This window comes from Falco peregrinus, chromosome 9 (assembly GCF_023634155.1).
Source record: "Falco peregrinus isolate bFalPer1 chromosome 9, bFalPer1.pri, whole genome shotgun sequence".
Classification (NCBI taxonomy): domain Eukaryota; kingdom Metazoa; phylum Chordata; class Aves; order Falconiformes; family Falconidae; genus Falco; species Falco peregrinus.
Window position 1 is genome coordinate 21388939 of NC_073729.1, and position 12809 is coordinate 21401747.

The 12809-nt window shown below is 50.2% G+C and overlaps 1 protein-coding gene across 2 annotated transcripts in view; it reads left to right on the plus strand.

The window, feature by feature from the left end:
- Nucleotides 1–12809, plus strand: part of IGHMBP2 (immunoglobulin mu DNA binding protein 2) — a 43537-nt gene that overhangs the window by 29527 nt on the left and 1201 nt on the right. For both annotated transcript variants that reach the window (XM_013301157.3, XM_055813691.1), the window contains exons 10-14: nucleotides 4499–4617; nucleotides 6830–6924; nucleotides 7307–7430; nucleotides 9508–10341; nucleotides 10934–11118. In XM_013301157.3, coding sequence (XP_013156611.2) covers nucleotides 4499–4617; nucleotides 6830–6924; nucleotides 7307–7430; nucleotides 9508–10341; nucleotides 10934–11118 — 1357 coding nt within the window. The remainder of the gene's footprint in view (nucleotides 1–4498; nucleotides 4618–6829; nucleotides 6925–7306; nucleotides 7431–9507; nucleotides 10342–10933; nucleotides 11119–12809) is intronic.

Genomic DNA, 12809 nt, shown 5'->3' on the forward strand with positions numbered 1-12809 from the left:
AAAGCCAGATTCCTTTTCCAGCTTGGATAGATTTACTGCCAGGACAGCACCTGAGGCAGGTCTGATGGCATCAGGTCCACTCCTTCTCTGCAGTATTTTTCCCTTTCTTTGGTAATTTAAAGGAAGTGACTAGCATTTAATTTCCACTGCATCCTGGGACAGCCAGTTGTTTGCCAACACACGCTGTGACTGTCAATTATTGGTGCTTTTTAAAATTGCAGTCAGTGCGGTTCTGGGAGGCGGGTGGGAAAACATTAATTCTCTCTGTTGGACTTGGGGAAGCATAAAATATCACAGTGCTTGTCTGCATGGAGCTGTTGTATTTTTAGCAATGCTCTTTTTTTAAATGCAAACATTTAGGAGTTGGAAAAATATATATATTCCCCTAGAATTTCTCCATTTCATAGTAGATCTAGTTTTGGACAGAGATAGCTGGAAAGGCCTTTTTATCATAATTGTTTTAAAATAATCATACTTGGGAATAGTGTGAACACTGCCTGGATGGGAAGAGCAAGCTTTGTGTTCGAGACAGCCCTGGAACTCTTGTCTACATCCACTGCAGTCAGCACAGGGATTTCTGTTTGTGTCAGCATGTTCTGTATTAAGGCTTCAGGGGTATCGAGGCTTCAGCTCAACTTACATCAGTGAAGCTGTGCCGTCTTCTGTCTTGGTTTATGTACATTTGTGTATACATAGGTGATTTTGTGGGTGAGTGTGGTGTGTTCTACAGATAAGAGGAGGTAAAGCTGGTTCATCGGTGCCAGGAGGAGCTCACCTGAGCCCGACAGGACTCATTCAGCAATGTTTTAGCTACACAGATATAATTCCAGGACTAGGGCTGTACAAAACGCTCTTCTTGATAATTTTTGTTTCTTGCCATGCTTATTTTTCCATTTAACTTTGGAAGTTAAAAACAGAAACTAGTGAAGAACCCCAGGCAAAATGGGTTGAAGCCATTAAAATAGTAAACCAATTGAAAAGTTGAAGTTAGGTGACTTTGTTATTCTGATGAGCTGGTTAATTTTTATAGCTGATGAAGGAGTGCATGTTTTTCTTTCCAGTCCACAGTGCAGCTTAGTCCCCTGCTCGGGGCCTTTTCCTACAGACACTGCTTTCTGAACTCATAATCAAACCTGTCAGTCCACAGCCCTAATGACATACCACATGAATACAGCAATCTTCAGTTCAAGCACTGGACGGAAGTTTCTGTGCTTCTGTAGAAGACCAGGTAATGCAGGGGCTTGATACTGGACCATGATCTTCTCATGTTTAGGTTGCTAGTACAAATTCCTTCATATTTGTGAGCATCTCATATGTTTTGTTGGCTTAGGCCAAATGATTTGCTTAATCCGTTACCTGAGCAAGAAATAAGTAAGTTTTATTCTCTAAGAATTCCAGCAAAAGCTCTCTTATAAGCAGAAGCATCCTAGGGAAGTGGAAAGGTGGTGAGTGCCCAGGGAGTTACCTGCTCGTAGTGCAGCTGCAGTTGCTGCAACAGCCTTTGACAAGCTGTGGGTCTGTAGCTTTTTGTTACCTCCTTCCTGAGGGTCGGTGGGTGATGAGCGAGGGACCTAAAGCACAGTGCGAGGAGGGAGATCTCCATCTCTGCTGAAAGCATTTCAAGGTCTTCCTTTGAAGAAAGGTCTGACTGGAGTGCTCCAGAGCATAGCCTGCACCACACCTCTGGCATTGGCAAAGCTGGCCCATACGATTGTATTCTAGCCTTGAATTTACAGTGGCCTTGGTGCCATTTTGAGAGGTGAGGCTTGAGGAAGCATGTCCTAGTCTTGAGATATACAGCAAGGAGGAGGTCCAGGTGCAAACATCTTGTGCTACAAATGTGGCAGGGAGTTTCTGGTCGAGCTGAGCTTGTAAAGCCTGATACTGGTGGGCTCCCATTCAGAACAGCTCTCCAGGGTATAATCCCCGATATCTGACAGTAAGGCTGCACTCCCACCATGACCTTTCCCTGAAACAGCATTATCAATTCAAGTCTCATCTCCTTTACCTGAAGCACAAAGGTTGGTCTTTGGAAAAAGAAGTGCAGCTCTGCTCCGAACAACTTTGTATTTGCTTACCAGCTTTTGCTCTGATGTTAGAGGCACTCAGGAACTCTTTGGTCTGTGATCTGTTAGAGGTTTGTGCAGCATCATCATTTCTCAAAAAAGGATACTTTGATTTCCTGTGGTTTCTTTTCAGGGGCAGGGTATTTCCAAAGGAGCAAAACCTTCTTCCCAAATTTCCCTTCCTTCTGAAATGGGTGGCAAAGCACACCAGAAACCCCCACACATCTCCAGAATTAAGTCAGGGAGGCTGCAAGCAGTATCACGCACATTCAAAATCTGTGACTCAGTCTGTGAGAAGATGGTTTGAAAATCACCAGCTGTTTCTGATGTCCGTTTTTTCTAAATACAGCATCAGGTGTCCCTTCCCTCAGTGCTTTTTTTTGGGTTAACACCCCCTTGCTGATGGAGAGACTGTGGGGGAACCCCCCAGTAGTGTGAGACCTGAAAGATGCTCAGAAGCCAGAATGCCCCTTGGTTGTGGTATGTGACTCACCTGGCTGTGATCTCCTCCTCCCAGACAAAGCACAGGGTGCCCAGATGCCTTAGGGCAGTGCTGTGAGCCTCAGTCCAACTCTGTCTGAAGTGACATTCCCAGGATCGAGGTTTTTCCTGGCACCAAGGTACACTGCAAGAGTTTTTTGCGGCCACTGCAAGTAGGCAAAAAATTGGGATTATCTGCGTGGAGAACTTGGATTTTGCTCAAAGTCTTTTGTCTGTGCAGACGTGGGCAGTGGTAGGACAGTAAGCAGGGCAGGTGTAAAGAGAGTGGAAAGCCTGTTAGGTCTGATTATAGAAAGAGGGAGAGATAAACCATCATACCCTCCACAGGGGAGGAAACACTCTCATGGGGAACTGGAGGTGGCCCCGTTCTGGAGGAGGTCATGGAAAGTAAAGTTGGTTGCTGGTCCCTGTGGTCCTTGGAAATGGGGAATGTGCCTTGTGCCTCTGAATCCAGTTGCTGAGCTGAGGCGGGCAGTGCCCAAAGCCGGGGAAGAGCTCTTCCCTTGGGCTCTGGTTTGCCGTAGGACTGGGGAAGGTGCATCATAGTTTCACTGATCTCTGTACCTTCCCAGCTGTGCATTACAACAGCAGTTGCTTTGGACAGGAGAAAAATGAGTTTCAGTCGAGAGAAGACTTTTGTTGTCAATGGAGTGAGTAATGCGCAGAGTCCATGGGAAGCAAGAGTAGCCAGCAGCATACAAATGCAGGGGAACCAACGTGCAGTGCCGGGAGTCCTGGAAAAGAGAGGCTGCAGCTGGGGGCTTGTCTTGAACTGGAAACTGCCTTTACCCTCGCTTCCCTGCCTGTCATTTGGAGATAATCCTCCTTTTTGATGGTTTGCCATCTGCCTTGTTTATTTGCAGACTCACCGGAATCACAGCTCTCCAAGATTTGTGTGTGATGGACAGTAACATGTTGTTGTTTCAGAGCTCTCCTGCCTTCTCCAGGCTTTCCGTTCCTGCCCTCCATCACTCCCCTCTTCCTGGGTTGTGAATTCATCTAGCAGCTACCTTGGGTTTTAAAATACGGTGGGGTTTTTGTGTTAGGTTGGGTTGGGGTTTTTTTAATGCAGTAGCTTTAGATGTAGAAGTGATGTGAAACCCCAGTTCCTCTGTGGTTCCTTGTGCTGCACTTTCTTCTCTTGCCCGACAGCACTGCTGTCAAATCTCTGGTAATACTTCAAGCACTCCTTCTCCCTGTCAATGCTGTAAAAAACAGAAAGCAGCTGCCACATCTCCCTAGGTCTGCATATCTTTCCTACTTGAGACTATTTAAGCGAGACACTAACACCCACACAATGTACCCTTGCCTTGCAGTAACTGGGCTGTGTAGCATAGCCAGTAAGAAAGCTGTCAGCACTGCTGGCTGGCCTCTGTGAGATTCTCCAGGGCCCTCAGCTCTTTGTTTGCATTTTGGGAGAGTATTTAAGTCACAATCCCATGGTGCAGAGCAATAACGGCTTTTCAGCTGTGGTTTTCTGGCATTGCCAAGCTCCCCTGGCCCTCCTGGGACTTGCTGTGCTGTTGGTTGTGGCTGCTGTCCTGGCACCAAACCCGGGAAGCCTGGAGCTAGAAGCCAGAGGACTGCACCAGGGCTGAAGGGCCCTGCTTAGTTACTGCCCTACAGTGCTCTACATGCTCTGCTGTAGCATCACTGCAGGTGCAAAGGGGACCAAAGCTTGGAGCAGAAAGGGGGAAACCTCAGTTCTCAGTTTCTGTCATTGGTCACCACCTGCAGAGCCAATCTTCCTGCATTTTCACCCTACACAACACTGCTCTTGGTCTGCAGCCATGTCCCTTGGAAGCAATATCCAGCTGTTTTCCCTCTGTCCTTGCAGTGTTGTTGGGAGGCGTAAGTGGCAACAGAACTGACCATCCCTTTGGCATAATTTCACTGTTGTTAACTGGCCTTTTCCCAAATACCTTGTGCAGGGACCTGCCGGGCGTCACCTCTACAGAAGAGACCACAATTCCCTTATTGCTTGTAGACACTGCTGGCTGTGGCCTGTTTGAGCTGGAAGTGGAAGATGAACAGTCTAAGGGGAATCCAGGTACCGATGTTTGGAAAATTTTGTTCGCGAGAATTGATTGTCTGAGATCCTTGCCCTTCCACAGGCTTAGCTCCTGCACCAGCTGAGCCGTGTCCCAGAGATGTCCCCCTTCAGAGCGGGTGGCAGGGGGAAGGTGGGGTCCCCAGGGAGCCTTGCTTGTCTGAGATCATTTCCTCTATGAATCCTTGAGCTCAAAGGATTTTGAGCCAGAGCGGAGTTGCCGCAGGGCCACAGTGACAGCGTGCAGCTTGTGGGTGGCCACGCTGTCTGCCTTCTTCCCTCACAGAGACGTTTCTCCATGCTGTGGACTAGGACAGGGCAGAGGATCCCTGCGACAGATGCTTTACACAAGTTGGCAGGGCAGATAGTATCAGGCAGAGCACAAACCTGTTCTAGAGAGGCTGTAGATGTGGCTCTGAATTGCCTCCCTGTCCTTTGCTCCTCTCATGAAGTCCTACATGGCTCTTCTCTCTGAATTTTCTTAAGATGTTGAGTTTCCTGCTGTGTTTTCACTTAAAAAATAGGTTTCATTACGGAGATTGAGGGTAGAGTCAGGCTCCATAGCCATTCTAATAAAGCAGGAGAACTCTGAAAGTGATGATGCTACCTGCTTTGTATTGTCGCTTCCACAGCAGGGGTGGTGGTTGTGATTTGCTGCTTGAGGATGATAGTTGTGCTTCTCTAGATTTAGTCTGGCATCTCCACACCTGCTAGCTGGCTCTCAAGAGGCTCACAGAGGCCTTTGCCAAGGAGGTATTGCACATGGGCTGTCTGAAATCTGGTGTTTCATCTGACATTGCAGTTATCCCAAACTTGTTACAGAGATAGCTCTCCTAAAAGCCTTAGGGAGAGCTTTTAGCCCAGGAGGCTGTCAGCAAAGTGATTGCTAGGAGGGCACAGCGAACCTTGGCTTTGAGGAAGATGAGGCTTTTCTTTCAGGGCAGCATCTTCCCCTGGACTGTGAATTCACTGCCCAGATTGGCTCTGCGGTGCCTGGAGGGGGCTGATCTCCATGTGCGGTGCCTGTGCCCTGCCACCTCGCCTGCGGCCACCCCTGCCTGCCCAGCTGCTGCCCGCACTTTTCCCGATGGCTGAGCCACAGGCTTTTCTAGACATTTGTTCTCACAAAGGGCTTATTTGGCAACGTGGCTGCCTGCTTCAGGGATTTGTTTGTTTTCCTCTCTGCTCACCAGTGCAGATCTTATGACAGCAACAGACTTCTGAGGCTTCAAGTCCCTCTCTGGCAACACAGGGAAAAAGGACTGTAAAATACAAGGACGGTTTTTACCGGTTTAAATACATCCTGCCTTCTTCGGTTTGAAAACCCACTAGCATTTAAGTGCCTCTCATTTTTCCATACACGAGTCCCCATGGCCCTGCTCAACAGAGAAGGGCTCTTGTTCCCAAGTGGAAAACCAAAAGGACTTGTCTAAGATAATTCAGGGATTTTGAGCAGGGGGTTAAATGCACATCTCCCAGAATTTGGGAGGCAGCTTTTTAGAGCACCATGCTGCAGATTCTTGATTTTCATACCTGTGGTTTGCTGCAAAATGGAGGGTAGAGTCAGTCCAGCCAATAAACCAGTGAAACAGTTCACACTTGTATTTAACTTGTCCTCATTAGATCTCTCTGAACCTGCCACAATCCTGAATAGCCAGTTGTTTGTGGCAGGCTGCCTGCAGTCTCTGGAAGGTCTGAGCACATGGATCCGAGCACGAAGCTTGTTTAGGTTTGGAAATACAGGAACCCGAAAAAGCAGAATAAAAAGGAAAGGTGGAGGCTTTTCAGTTGCAGCACAGATAACTGAATTTTTAGGGAGGTCTGGGGTCTCATTTCAGAGGGAGAATAATCTATTGCCTGGATTATCATTGATCTCTTGGACTAATATGGGGTGGCCAGAGAAAGCCAAGTGCTGTTCAAAAAGCTGCTCTTAAGCTTCAGTGAGCTGGTGACTTGGAAGGGCGAGAAGCAAGCTCTGTGCAGCCCTTGGAACGGGGTTGTGTGGCACATAACCATCTAGCCAAGCTCGCCAGCTTGGGAGTCGTTATCCCCACGCACCTCCGGACTGCAGGCAGGATGTTCCTTAGCTTTTCCTTGCTGTTTAAGGGGAGGTGGGCAAATTTCTCTTAAGGTGCGACACACCCAAGCTGGTGGCTTTGGCCTCTGCCTGCCAGCCTGTTCCCATCACCACCTCTTCTGCTTTCTGCCCTAGGGGAGGTGCAGCTGGCTGGTTTGCACATCCAAGCCTTGGTGGAAGCTGGTGTGAAAGCAAAAGACATCGCTGTCGTAGCTCCCTACAACCTCCAGGTGAGATGAGCCTCTCCTGGCATCTCCCTTCTCTTTCTGCATGCATGCAGCGCAGACGCACAGGGGTGGATTCAGACATCTTCAGGACTGATGCCAGAACCTCCTCAAAGAGATGAAGGTGGAAATCAGCAGAGCCAAATTGTATAATCAGCATTTGTAGCCAGTCAGTTTCTCCACATTTAAGCAGCTTGAGGCCATGGAGGGGAGAGATGCTAGCTGTTTATTTTCCACACCCAGCCTCAGGAGTCAGCGCTTGACCTTCAGGAGACGTGTGTGCTCATCTTTGTGGGTTTGAGAGGAAGGGACTTTACCAAAACACTACCATTTTAATCCTTTTCACCATGCACTTTTCTTTAAAAGGTATCTATTGCATGTTTTTCAGGTGGACATGCTAAGAGAGCACCTTTGCCACAGGTACCCAGAGCTAGAAATTAAATCAGTTGATGGTTTCCAAGGAAGAGAGAAGGAGGCAGTGATCCTGTCATTCGTGAGATCCAACAGGAAAGGTAAGAGTTTGCTGCTGGGGAGTTACTCCATGGGGAACAGGAAAGAAATGGGAACTGCGTGATTGCTCAACAGTCACTCATCATGTTGTCCAGTGCTGTGGTTTAATTGCAGTTCTGATGGTCTCTAGCACTGTGCTTCAAATTAATTAACTAGTAAGAACCTTCCTTTTCAGCCTTTTTTTTGTAAATGAATGAATACATTTGCTGTCACAGCTGCAGTGGAAGCTCCCATGCCAGGCAGCAGGTAAAAGGGAAGCCAGAACTGCTTAGTTTGAAGGTTTCCTGACTATTGAGGCCTCATATATTATTTAAACTGGGGTCCTGAGAATGGCACATCATGTTAGCACCACATTTACTGGAGTGCTGAGCATTTCTCCCAAGAGGTGAAAACTTGAGGGGCTTATTTCTTGAGTTTTGAGCTGATTTTGGGTCACTTCCCTGAAGAAAGCAAGCAGGAGCTGGCATTACAAGTCATGCACAGAAAACGCTTCTTCTGGGAGCAAGATCTAGAGCAGAAAATCAAGTTCTTTCCTATCAGCAGCTGCAGCGAAAGTCAATAGCTGGGAAAAAGTTGCTGCCCTGGGGCCGTGAGGCTTCTTTGGTGGAGCCATCATCTGGTGCTGAAAGGTTTGGGACCGCTCTATGAACCACTCTCCCGTGTGTGGATCACTGCCCTTTTCAAACCCACAGTGAGACACATCCCTTGCCGCACTACCTTTGCTGCTAATGCTGCTGAAGATGAAACACTGTGTATGTGCTGGGAGTGCTGATGTCTAGAACGATAAAAAAAAAAGGGGGGGGGGGGAACTATGCATGGAAGGAGGAGGCTTTTTTTTTTTTTTTCCGAGAAAGCCTAGAGCAAGAAAAGCAGTGTTGCAGGGAGAATGGAGGTGGGGGACAGGACTAAGAATAGTCCTTATTCATGAGTGACTCACCTCGCCTTTGCTGGGTAGCTCAGTGGGAGCTGGTGTCCTCCGTGAAGGCATGCGTCCCCCATCCCCCTTCCCATGCACAGCGAGTAGCCAAAGCTCAGATGCAGCGCAGGAATCACTTGCTTTCCAGGGGATGAGAGGCAGCTTCTCGTGCTGTCTGGGCATGGCTCTGGTCTGCGTGGGGCACAAGAGATGTTGTTAGCACCTTCTGAGACCCTTGGGAGAAATCCATCCCCTTTTTGCAGCTGCATTTCTCAGTTCAGAGGAGGCCAGGGACCCTGACCAGCAGTGCCTGTCCCTCTGCAGCCCTTCCCAATCCAGCAGGAAACACTCTTGCTGGATCACAGAAGTTAGGCTTGCCTCCTGCAGCCAGGTGAAACAACATCAGAGAAACTAGAAAGTTCTCTAAGCTGCAGAGCACAAAGAGGGGATCACCCACACCCTGTTCCTCAAAAGCAGTGCAAACCAGACTGCTCAGCCACGGCAAGACAAGGCAGAAACAGAGCCAGGCTGGTCACCACACCAGCAGAGACATTAATTTCTTCCCGACTGGCCTCCTCTTTATCCCCAGGAGCTGGAAACTCAAAAGCCGCCCACACTACCCTTCTCGCTAGCTGATCTTCACTGAGTCATCTTGGCACTTGCTAGCTCTTACTGCTTTTCTTTAAGAAAATAGCCAGAGAGCAGAAGCAAACCTTGCAGAGTTGCCTAAATGGCTGTTACCTTAAACCCGACGAGCTGGGGGGCGGGTCAGGGCAGTTGTATAGGACAGGGTGTATTTCTTTACTTGCACTTCGTCTTCTGTCGCAAGGTGAGCCTTTTCCACATTGTTCCATATGGCTTTTGCTCCCAGGTCCCAGCTCGACCTTGTGTTGGGGGCCACCCAGAAAGTACTACTTCTCTCCACGTGCCATAAGTCCTCCTCCCGACCCCAGGAGCTGGGTGAGGAGCCCTAGCTCTGGCTTGCAGGTGGTAAAACAGAGCTAGAAAGGTGAAGGTAACAGCGTGAGTCAGGGACCAGAGCCCAGGAAACTGACTCCCACCCTCCAGCCAAGCAACCCTTCAAACATTTGGGCCAAATCTAAACCTGGAGCCAACCCTGCACCCACTGACAGTCCTGCACCTGTTTCGTTTCTTTCTCGCAGGTGAGGTGGGCTTTCTTGCAGAAGACCGGCGGATAAACGTAGCGGTGACCCGCGCCCGGCGCCACGTGGCTGTCATCTGTGACACCCGCACTGTCAGCAACCAAGCCTTTCTGAAGCGGCTGGTGGATTATTTCAGCCAGCATGGGGAGGTACGGACAGCCTTCGAGTACCTCGATGACCTCGTGCCTGAAAATTACACCCAGGAGGGCCGCAGCGAGCGGCAGCAAGGTGCAAAGCTTTCTGCAGCACCTGGCCCCAAACCACAGCTGCCTCCAGGGAGGAAACCCAAAGCAGCAGGAACCAAACCAATGTGTCAGAAGCCAGAAGCACGTTTCTGCCCAAACACAAGCGGTCCTGAGAGAGAGAGCCCAGGGACAAAAGACAGTGCCAGCAGATTCAAGGCTATGCTGGTGGCCTTCCTGGAGAGCAGCGAGATGCGTTTGGACTTCCCCCCATCGCTCAGTTCTCACGATCGGATGCTGGTTCACCTAATGGCAGAGGAGTACGGGCTGCAGCACGTGAGCACCGGGGAAGGGAGGGACCGGTACATCAGCGTTTGCAAGAAAGAGCCTGCCAAGCCTTTGCTACCTGCAGCCGCCCCCCCCAGCAAGCAGCTCCCCCTTCCTCAGCCGCAACATCCCAGCAGGGAAACTCCTGTCCCCCCTGAGCCAGGAGGAAGCAGCAAGGGCTCAGGGAAAGTGGACCTGAAAAGCCTGCACTTGGAGAGGGTTCAGAGAGAGAAAGCCAGGCAGGAGGAGGCAACGAGGAAGGCTCAGGAGCCCAGTGCCTGCCTTCAGGGCAGCAGCAGGAAAAAAGACAAATGCGAAGCCAAAGGTAGGTCACTCTCTTCATATAACCAGCACTTCCTTGAATGGATCGTGCTGTTTAATTGCTGTGTTTTTGCCTCCAGGCCTTGAGGATTTTTTGTACATGTGTGTGGAGCATGGGACGTGGCTTTTGGAAAGCTCTTGATGCTTGTCACTGCAGAGATGAGAGAACTGGCAGGAACGTGCATCAGTTGGCTGCGGCTTCTGGGGCAGAGGGGTTTTGAATCCCTGGAGGCACATTTCTTAAGTCAAAAGAAGAACACTGGGGACCCTTTCCCAGGAAGAGAGGCTTAGGAGTTAGATTGGAAGCTCCTGAATGTAGGGAGAGGAAGAGGAGTACCTGGTCCACACTGAAGGATGTGGCTGCCTCCTAAATGCAGAGGCAGGGGAAAACAGCTAGAAGCTGCCATCCTGTCTGCCAGAGGATGGTCTCTTCCTCTTCTCCAGCCCCCTGAAATCCCAGTCGCTGCAAACAGTGACTCCCCGGACCAGGGCTGCTTCTCACTAGCCCAGGCTGTAGCTGCAGGCTGCTTGGGTTTGTTTTCAGCTTCTAAGCAGGTGGTTAAATGGCCAGGTCTCTTCCCCTGTCTTCTCCCCAGGAAAGGCAGCAGCTAAGAGTAGAGCAGACGGTGTGGCAGAAGAAGATATCGACGCTCTGATCTCTGCTGCCATTAAAGCTGACAACACATGTGGCTTCCCCTGCTGCAAAGCCAGCATTACAACCCTGGGACAGCTTTGCCTCCACTGCAACAGACGCTACTGCCTCAGCCATCACATCCCGGAGGTACGTATGGGGCCAGGCAGCCTGCCCAGCGGGTTGAGCGCTGAGGGGGCTGGAGGGGAGCAGGACCCAAGCAGCATGGGTTTAATGTGGGAATTTTCCCCGTCGAGCCCTCCAGACAGGATTTCCTTGCAAGGAGTTTGAAGTGGAAACCTCTTTGTCGAGCTTTTGCTAGAGCTACAGGTAGAAAGGGGTGCCAGGCATTAACTCCTGGGCTCTGCACACCTCCTCCCGAGAGCTTTTTCTTTTTTCCTCTCTTGCTTTGTGCCCTTCTTTACCATTCTCTGGCATTTACACTCTCGGGTCACGCAGATAAAGCAAGGCAGAGAGGAGAAATGAAAGAGGCGTGAGCTCAAGGCAGTGACTTGAGGGAGCCTGGACCCAGCTCCTAGCTCTTTGCAGATTCCCTCTGCAGCCTGGGGACAAGTCAAGGCCTGAGCCTGCACGGAGCAGCGCTGCGTGCCTTGATAGCAATTAGGCATTTCCTTAAGTGCCTTACTGGCCTGGAACCGAGTTGCTCCACACTGTGCAGCCTCAGCTTTAGCTCCCATCCATACCTGAGTGACAGCAGACCCTCAACCTCCCCTATTCATTCTTGTGCTGGAGGACTCTCGAGCAGGCATCTGTGCAGCCCCGTAATGTCCTGCACCTCCGTGGGGGATGGCCACTGAACCAACAGCTTCTTCCTTGCTGTTCTTCCATAGCTGCTTGACAGCCCTTTCCTCCCCAGATCTGGGAAGGAAGGAAACAGGGTTAAACTGGTGTCAGGCTTCGTCTTTCTGTTCAGGTGTGCAGGCAGGCAGGTCGGTTTAAGCCTTCAGGGTTGGCAGTGTGGTTTCATGGTAAGCTGCCCTCACCGTTCCAGTGCTGTGGGCAGAGCCGACATGGCTGGATGGTGGCTGTGACAAGTATGTGGGCTGAGAGGTGATTATTTTCTGTTCAGCCACAGCCTCCTGTGCCCCTCGTCTCTTATCCTGCATCACCCAGGCGTAGCTTTTCACCGTGTGGAGCCTCCCAGAGCTTAACAACATTTAGCAAGCTAACCTATAAATCCTCAGCATAGATTTTCCCCTTGTCGAGTGCTATCTGTTTCCATGGCAAAGAATAGTTGTATTTACAGTCATTCACAATCCAGTTGGGATATAAATTTATTTCCTGCAGAATCACCTCTCCCTGCTGATTTGTGATAAGGACTCCAGCAAGAAACAATTGGAAAGATGCAATCCGTGTCAATGAATGTTTCTTGCTTTTTCAAGTTCAGCCCTTTCTCCAGACGTTATCAGGTTTTGATGTGAAATAGCCTGGGACCTCCTACCCATGCCTGGCCCTGAGAGGAGCTAGCGCATACCTGGAGCCATCTCAAAGGGGCTGGAGCCTCTGTGTATGGAGGGTCCCAGTTCAGCAAGAGCTCATGTCACCCCTTTAGCAGCCCCCAGCTGCTGAACCCCTCCCCATCCAGTACGGCACAGTGGAGCCCACAGAACGATGTTCAACCTGTGCTCCAGCACCTACTGACACTGCCCGTTTCAAAGTTAACTGGAGGGTGTGTTGGCTACGGCTGGCTCAGTTGGCCAGCAGGCTCAGGAATCTTGGTCCTGGCAAGGAGCCATGTGCCAGGTGCTGCGCGCGGCTATTCCCGGCCATCGACAGCCTGCTCCGGCAGCGCTAACAGGGACAGGAAGGTTTATCACGGC